At 40.8% G+C, this 9,441-nt stretch overlaps 1 protein-coding gene across 2 annotated transcripts in view; it reads right to left on the reverse strand.

Moving 5' to 3' along the window:
- The window catches only part of ppp2r2ca (protein phosphatase 2, regulatory subunit B, gamma a), a 29,147-nt gene extending 19,924 nt beyond the window's left edge, over nt 1–9,223 (reverse strand). The window contains exons 1-5 of one of the 2 annotated variants that reach the window (XM_061976993.1): nt 9,075–9,223; nt 8,409–8,738; nt 6,424–6,521; nt 6,156–6,339; nt 1,174–1,286 (exon numbers count right to left, since the gene is read on the reverse strand). In XM_061976993.1, the coding sequence (XP_061832977.1) occupies nt 1,174–1,286; nt 6,156–6,339; nt 6,424–6,521; nt 8,409–8,472 (459 nt within the window). In that variant the 5' untranslated portion in view covers nt 8,473–8,738; nt 9,075–9,223. Of the gene's footprint in view, nt 1–1,173; nt 1,287–6,155; nt 6,340–6,423; nt 6,522–8,408; nt 8,739–8,960 lie in introns of both variants that reach the window. The other variant, XM_061976994.1, reaches the window with a different exon arrangement.
- Nucleotides 9,224–9,441: the final 218 nt, after the last annotated feature.

Raw genomic sequence — 9,441 nt, forward strand, 5'->3', positions numbered from 1 at the left:
AATGTGTTGAAGGTGGAATGGTTTGAATAGGTCGAAACATTTTGAAATGGGGGAAGTTTGAAAAATGGCCAATTCATTTTGAATGGGAAAAATGGCCCGGGAAACCTGTAAATCTGGGAAATCTGGGAATTTTTAGAATTCGTCAAGGGAAATCCTGCAATTCCCGAATAGGCTGAACAGTTTGAAGTTGGAATGCTTTGAATCAGATGAAAAATGTGGGAGTTGTGGAACTTTGAAGAATGTCCCATTTCAATGGGAATCTCCCAAAAATTTGGGAATTGCGGGAAAAGTCGGAATTTTTATTAAAAAAAGTAAAAATTAGTTGTCTCAATGAGTTGAAAAAGTTGCTGTTGGAATTTTTCAAATCGGTCAAGAAATATTGAAGTAGTAACATGTTGAATTGAGAAATGGTATTACGGAATTCCTGGAATTTCGGGGAAAAAACGGGAATTTTTCCAGTTCAAAAAAACAACTTTGTTTTTTGTCCTGTTTAAGAGGAATGTTTTGACGGTGCAACGGTTGAAATGCTTTGAAAAAGGTGGAAGGAGTAGTTGCCAGAAAAAAGAGTGGAAATAGGGCTTTGGAAAACCAGGAATTCTGGAAAATCCTGGAATTTTTTGGAACTTGGAAAAAATTTTAATTTCCAGGATGGTGGAATGTGTTGAAGGTGGAATGGTTTGAATAGGTCGAAAAATGTGGAAATGTGGGAAGTTTGAAAAGTGGCCAATTCATTTTGAATGGGAAAAACGTCCCGTAAAACCTGGAATTTGGGGAAATCTGGGAATTTTGGGAATTTGTCAAGGGAAAGCCCGCGATTCCCGAATAGGCTGAACAGTTTGAAGTTGGAACGTTTGAATCGGGTGAAAAATGTGGAAGGTAAAGCGCACCAAAATCTGGAGAAGTAGAAGAAGTTTAATAAATAGATGAATTTTGGTGTAGAAAAAACATATGTGGGAATGTTTTGGAATATTCACACATTTACAAACAAAAAAATAAAAAAAATAATAGTAATAATAACTAAAAGTTTACCTTTTTTATTTTTGCACAGTATGTATATATTATTAATGTTGTAAATACAAATCTTTATATTTATAAAGGGTGGTCCTAAAGAGGGAGGCATTTTTCGGGGGTCTCCAGAAGGTCAGAAGTACAATAATGTGTGAAAGTGTGCACCTGCAGAGAGGTGATGGTTGACACGTCCTTCAGTCTGCCCTCCTCATCTTTCAGGTTGTATCCCTCCGGTCTCTTGTCTTGCTCGCTCACCTTCCACAGTTTCACCGTCTTGTCTGTGGCGGGAGAACATCAGCATGAAAGTGAAGATAGGAAAATAAAAGCCAAGTTTTTAAAGGCCCGCCGCACATTGTAAAAATACTTCTACAAAAAACAAATAATTGTAAAATAAAAGGGTAAATAGGTGTAAAGTGACCAGAAAACGATGAAAATTAGGTAGTATTTTTTTTGTAAGCCAATACCGATACAGATGACTCCATGCTTCTCAAGAACGATACTGATAACCGATTTACACATTTTTTTCAATTTGATTTAAATGCAGTTTGTGCACACCTTTGGGTTTAGGGCAGCTTCTTTAGCGGCAGGCATCTGTGTAAGCGTTGAAATGTTTTCATGTGGCTTATAAGGTATGATGCGATACGGACCACGGGAAGACTTGCCTGGCGTTTTTGCGTCGGCGAATGGGGCTCCTCAATAAACAATAAACAATAATAGGATAGGATAGGACTTTATTGTCATTGCACAAGTTCAACGAAACTATGTTTTCAGCACAAACCCGTTCAAGATTAGACAAACAAACAGTGTACAGCAGTGGTTCTCAAACTTTTTTTGGCATCCCCCACTTTGGACAAGGGGGAGTTTTCAAGCCCCACCTGCCCCCATCGCCCCAACAGAACGCTAATGCCAAGCTTAACATTTTAAAATTTATTGAACATCAAGTAACATCAAGTTATATACATTCAAACTCAGTAACATAAAATAACATCAAGTTCAATAATAAATAAAATAACTGTGCAGCTGTGGTATAACTTGCCCATCCATCCATCCATTTTCTACCGCTTATTCCCTTTGGGGTCGCGGGGGGCGCTGGAGCCTATCTCAGCTACAATCGGGTGGAAGGCGGGGTACACCCTGGACAAGTCGCCACCTCATCGCAGGACCAACACAGATATACAGACAACATTCACACTCACATTCACACACTAGGGCCAATTTAGTGTTGCCAATCAACTTATCCCCAGGTGCATGTCTTTGGAGGTGGGAGGAAGCCAGAGTACACGGAGGGAACCCACGCAGTCACGGGGAGAACATGCAAACTCCACACAGAAAGATCCCGAGCCCGGGATTGAACCCAAGACTACTCAGGACCTTCGTATTGTGAGGCAGATGCACTAACCCCTCTTCCACCGTGCTGCCTGGTATAACTTGCATCAAGTTCAATAATAAATAAAACAAAAGTGTTATAACTTGCATCAAGTTCAATAATAAATCAAAAAAAGTGTTATAACTTGCATCAAGTTCAATAATAAATCAAATAAAAGTGTTATAACTTGCATCAAGTTCAATAATAAATCAAATAACTTGCATCAAGTTCAAAATAAATCAAATAAAAGTGCCACTTTGCAATCTTTGCAAAAAAAAAAAGAGGAGCTATGCATTTGGCAAGACAGGGCAAGTGACAGCACTTTGCCGCGGGAGAGCCACCTTGCTTCACTGTGAAACACATACTTGCCAACGCTCCCGGATTTTCCCGGGAGACTCCCGAAATTCAGCTCTTCTCCCAAAAACCTCCCGGGACAAATTTTCTCCCGAAAATCTCCCGAAATTCAGGCGTACCTGAGTGACGTGTCGACAGCATGTTTTCACGTCCGCTTTCCCACAATATAAACAGTGTGCCTGCCAAAGCACGTTATAACTGTAGAATGATCGAGGGCGAGTTCTTGGTTTCTTATGTGGGTTTATTGTTAGGCAGTTTCATTAACGTCCTCCCAGCACGGCAACAACAACACACAACAACAGCAGTCACGTTTTCGTCTACCGTAAAGCAGTTCGTCTGCCGTAAACAGCAATGTTGTGACACTCTTAAACAGGGCAATACTGCCATCTAATGTACATGCATATGTGACATTAACATCTAGGGCTTTTAGAGAGTGCAGTGCACAACTGCGCACACAACAAGGAGATGATGCAGAATGCATCATCAGAGAGGGTGTTCAGCATGGTCAGAAAAATAATGACAGAGAATAGAACAAGGATGGACAATTCAACCCTTAACTCAACAATGAGTAGATGAGTGTTATGTGTGTGTATATGTGTAAATAAATGAACACTGAAATTCAAGTATTTCTCTTATCTATCTATCTATATATATATATATATATATATATATATATATATATATATATATATATATATATATATATATAGCTAGAATTCACTGAAAGTCAAGTATTTCTTATATATATATATATATATATATATATATATATATATATATATATATATATATATATATATATATATATATATATATATATATATATGTGTGTGTGAAATACTTGACTTGGTGAATTCTAGCTGTAAATATACTCCTCCCCTCTTAACCACGCCCCCCACCCCCACCTCCCGAAATCGGAGGTCTCAAGGTTGGCAAGTATGGTGAAACAGCACGGCTGTATGATCAGCTCCCATTTCCTCACACAGTGCAGAGAACAGTCGCGCTTTCAGTGGTCGTGTTTTGATCAAATTTACCGCGCTCACATCTGTTAAAACCTCATTGAGTTCGAGGCTGAGCTGCCTTGACGCGAGTGCTTCCCGGTGAATGACACAGTGTGTCCAATGCGCATTTGGCGCAACCCTCTTTATTAGAGCCTGCAGCTTTTTTCTTGACCCCGCCATGGTCATTGCGCCATCAGAGCAAAAGCCCACACAGTTTTCCCATTTAAGGTCGTGTTCTTTGAGGAAACTGTCCATTATCTTGAACAGCTCATCAGCAGAGGCTCTATTTTTGATGTATTTGCAAAACAACAAATCCTCGCACAGTGACTCGCCATTCACAAAGCGGACGTATGCGATGAACAGGCAGTCTTTATTGCTGTCAGTAGTTTCGTCCACTTGTAAAGCAAAACGACTTTCTTTTCATTTGTCTCCGAGTTGTTCCTCAAGATCACTTGCAGTGTCGCATATACGTCTCGCAACTGTGTCGTTTGACAGTGGGACAGCTTTTCATTTTGCTGCGCTTGTCTCGTCAAGTTTGTCCGCTTAGCCCCGCCCCCATTAGTTACTGTTGCTATGTCTGTCAAACTTTTGCTCCTACCTAGAAATTTAAAGCCTACAGGAAAAATAAGTAATTTACATTTATTTATATAGCGGATTTCACAGACAGAATCACAAAGTGATTTACAGTGTGTACAGAAAATGAAAGCATAGTAAAAATTAAAAAAAAAATCTAAAAAAAAAAAAAAAAATTAAAGTGAAATTCCCTCCCGTTCCTCACGCCCCACCTGTCATGTCTCTATTCCCCACCAGTGGGGCGCGCCCCACACTTTGAGAAACGCTGGTGTACAGGGTTACACAGAGCGCCCCGTAAAAGATGGGAAAAAGGTAAAACGCTGGGGAAGAAGATGAGTAAAAAAATGCAATCTAGACTGGGCTCCTAAGGGGACCTAGTCTGGAGTGGGAAAAAACCTCCATGCCATGCACACATAAACATGTTACATATAATCACGACAACTCGCAACAGAGGGGCGGGGGGAGTTGGGGCCCTGGAGGTCGACTGCTGCTATAAAGCGCTGCCAGCCGTCCATCACCCCGAAGGGGAATCAAGCGGTGGTGAAGGCGTGGGGTGGGGGTCGGGGGCTGTGTGTGTATATGCCCATTGTCTTGGGTGTGTTGATGTAGTGTCCATAGGTCTGGGGCTGTTCTGCATGCAAGCAAAAGTTCGACTCCAGGTGTCGTTGAAGTGTAATGGTTTTTTTTCCCCTCCTCCTGAAATGTTTGGTGCAAATATCACATGAAATGTCTTCCTCACAAACTGTGAAGTAGTCTCAAACGACGGACGCCATGTTTGTTTACAAAAATCTCAGGGGGAAGATTAGGAGCGGGAGAAATGGAGCGTTTGATTTGCTCGCCATAAGCCACCTACAGCAGTAGGGACAATTTCGCCTCATTGGAGTGTTTTTCTTATATCGGTTAAAGGAGATATTTTTTATACAACAACTTCATTTTGTAATACTGAGTAAAGTATGTATGTATGTATATATATATATATATATATATATATATATATATATATATATATATATATATATATATATATATATATATATATATACTGTATAATCTCTTTAATATAAATGTATATTTGTGTGTATTCATGTATATTTATATATGTGTGTTTATATATTTATATAAGTGTATATGTGTATATATGTATGTGTATACATATTTGTATCTATATATGTGTATACATGCACATACAGTGTACATATATGTGTATATATGTATGTATATCAATATGTGTATATGTATGTATATATATCTATATATGTGTGTATATATGTATATATATAAATATAGACATGTGTGTATATGTGTATATGTATGTATATATATCTATATATAAGTGTATATATGTATATATATGTATGTATATATATCTATATATAAGTGTATATATGTATATATATATATGTATGTATATGTAAATACATATATATATATATATATATATATATATATATATATATATGTGTGTGTGTGCGTGTATATATATGTGTGTATATATGTATTTGGATAACTTAGAACTGAAAGCATTGTTAGGACAATGCAACAAGATGCTTGTTTGCTCCCAGCAATTTTAAAGATTGCTGAATTTACCACCTAAACAGGGAGAAAAAGACCCATGCTGGAAGATACAACCATCCCATCAGTCGGCAGTGAGACTGTTTTGTTATGTTTGTATTTTGTGGTGCTAAATAGGGCAATCCCCTTTTTCTGACATTACCTTTCTCGCAGTTGTTTTTTTACTATTTAAAATGCACAGACAGAGAAAGATGTGTTTTTGTCCCACAAGGCATTGTGGATAATGAGCCGAAAAAAAAGTGTAGTTCCCCAAACACAAAAGATAAATCCCGGCTTCTTACCATTGGTGGAGAGGAGAAAATGTGCGGCATTCTGCTGTGGCAGCCATCGAATCTTGTTGATTTTCTCTTCGATCTCCAGACTTTTTAGATAGTCAAAGTCCGGCTCGTGACTCTGGAAGGTGCTGTAGACGTTGTACTCTCCAGAGTCCCCTGTCTCCTCCACCTCCTCGGACTGCCCTTTAGACTGGCAAGTAGTGAAAGAAGAGCTCCGTTGAGGTTTTCAGATGCTCACCATAATGGTATTTGTCTGGTTTTGTGTGGGACTGACCTCAGTTTCTCTCTGGAAGATGACCACGCGGCCACCTTTATCCCCCGTGGCCAGCAGGTCTCCTGTCTGGTTGAATTCCACCGTGGAGATAACATCAGCTTGGAAAAGAACATAACAGAGGTTAGTAAACACAATAAAATGTACAATAACAGACAATGCAAAGATGTACAAAGTGTGGACAGGAAGGATGAATGGAAGCCATCTACATGAAGGTTGATAAACCATCCATGAACAGACAAGGTGGTCTGCGACATCACCCATCTCCCCCATACAACACTGTTCTTTTAACCATTCCTAAAAGACTCTGCAATTTAACCTCCAACACATACCAGGAGTTAGAAACATTCTGGTTACAGATCCTAGTGAGACTGTTTTGTTTACTAGATCTGACCAATCTAAGTCAAAGACTAGATCTGACCAATCTAAGTCTAAGACAAGAGCTGACCAATCTAAGTCAAAGTCTAGATCTGACCAATCTAAGTCTAAGACAAGAGCTGACCAATCTAAGTAAAGACTAGACTCCATCTTATTTGGTACCGTTATTTTCAACTGATTGCAACGCTAACGTGGGTGATATCGACTGATTTTGGGCTGGTAGTGGTCGTTCCACAGTGATTGTTTTGCCACACAATACCTCAGTGCTATAAAATATATAAATTACACTTTAACGACTGACGTTGGCATTGACGTAAGAGTTGCTCTTTTGTATCTCAGCAGTGGTTTTTTCACTGCAATGAGGCTGAACGATCCTTGCCTGGCACACTCTTCTTGTGTTGGAGTTGAAATAAATGGGGTTTTGGCAACAGCTGCAAGACTAGATGACCAATGAAAGTCTAAGACTAGATCAGACCAATTTAAGTCCAAAACTAGAATAGATCGGACTAATCTAAGTCTAAGACTAAATATGACCAATTTAAGTCCATGACTAGAACTGACCAATCAAAATCGAAGACTACACGTGACCAATCTAAGTTGAAGACTACATCTGACCAATGTAAGTAGAATACTAGATCTGACCTCTCTAAGTTGAATAATAGATCTGACCAATCTAAGTCTCAGACTAGTATAGATATGTCGAATCTAAGTCTAACCCTAAGACTAGATCTGACCAATCTCAATCAAAGACTAGATCTGGCCAATCTAAATTGAAGACGAGATCTGACCAATCTAAGTCAAAGACTAGATTGGACTAATCTAAATCGAAGACTAGTTCTGACCAAGCTAAGTGAAACACTAGATGTGACCAATCAAAGTCAAAGACTAGATCTGACCAATCTAAGTCTAAGACTAGCTATGACCAATCAAAGTCTAAGAATAGACTACATATCTTTAATCTCAGTCTTACACTAGATCTGACCAATATAAATCAACAACTTGATCTGACCAATCTGAGTCTAAGACTAGATCTGACCAATCTAAGTCAAGACTAGACTACATCGACCAATCAAAGTCTTAGTCTACAATATATCTGAACAATGTAAGTCTAAGACCAGATGTAGCCAGTCTAAGTCTTAGACTAGATCTGACCAATCAAAGTCTAAGACTAGATCTGACCAATCCAAGTATAAGACTCGGTCTGACCAATTTGAGTCTAAGACTAGATCTGACCAATCAAAGTCTAAGACTAGATCTGACCAATCAAAGTCTAAGACTAGATCTGACCAATCAAAGTCTAAGACCATGAACTAATAAAGTCTATACTTGGATGAGAGGCGGGATGTCTTCTGAGACAAACCAAACAGTCCAGTCGACTGAAGGCCCTGAGACTACAAGACCTGGATGAATGAGAAGATCCATAAATAATAATTAATGTTTACCCTAAGATGACCTGCTAGGCCCCCATTCTCATTCCATCAATAATAATGACTTTAAACACATTCATTGAATCGACCTTTCATTTAGTATCTTTCTGCAAAGACGGACGCCAACTCCCGAGTCATAGCAGCATGCAACCCACACTGTGGACAAGCGACGTCCAGTTCTACCTTCGGTGACGTAGTCTCGCAGGAAGGTGTGGTTGATCTTGGGGCTCTCAGCGTCTTCGCCCATCTGAAGCTGAGGGAGGGTGACCCGCCAGCGTGCCCGTCCTGAGGGGAAGGGTCCGATCCGTTCTCTCGCTTCCCGCCCAGTCTCCGCCCATGCTGCTAGGGCCTAGCGGAAGGGCTTGGAACTAGGCATCCTGGGTGACCGGCGGGGAGAGGGAGAAACGGGGAGGTGTGGAAACTGAGCTTGGGGGGAGAAGTTAACGGATGCAAGGGTGAGAAAAGGACAGGAGGAAGTGGGGAGACGGAAGGTGAAATGAATGGTGATGGAATCTGAAAGAGAAGATGTTTATCATTAGGTATGACCTTTGGGGTAATTAGTCCAGAAACATATGGAAGAGGTCTACAGAGCTAAAGACGGAAGGTAGAAATGACAATCCTGCGGACAGGCCCTGAATCCTTAGGCTATAAACCAGAGTACACAAGCGTTTATGTGTTCTGACCAGTACATCCAAGGGTGTGGTAGCCTTCTCCGCTTACTTAGTCAGCGCTCACCATCATCGCCTCGCACGCTCACTTCTCCAACGGTCCTCGACGGAGAACGTGATGTCTTGCCTGTGCTGCAGGAAGGAGGGAGGAAGGGAGGTAGACGGGCCTCAGCACACCTACCAGCTCCTGTGGCGTGTGAAGATCCTCCGCTGAGGAGGCCGCTCGGAGGACGGGAGAGGACGACACGGGGCGGGAAAAGGTGGCGAGAAGAGGGGAGGCAAAGGTGGGGGAATGATGAGAAAACGAGAGGAGGATGTGGGTCGATACTGTTGGAAGCGATCCTGTGTGCAGCATCCACCGTGTCATGGCAGCCTCTCCGGCAGGCGGCCAATCACAGAGCAGAAGCCTCAGCTGAGCCCGCCCACTGCAGCTGGTGAGGTGAGAGAGGCCAGCAGGGGGAGCAGTTCAGCCCTCAGTGGGAAAGCCAGAATCTCATTTTATATATTAAAAAATATACATTTATTTTGGGGTTGATAGACCATAACAT

The sequence above is a fragment of the Nerophis lumbriciformis genome, linkage group LG16 (assembly GCF_033978685.3).
Source record: "Nerophis lumbriciformis linkage group LG16, RoL_Nlum_v2.1, whole genome shotgun sequence".
NCBI lineage: Eukaryota > Metazoa > Chordata > Actinopteri > Syngnathiformes > Syngnathidae > Nerophis > Nerophis lumbriciformis.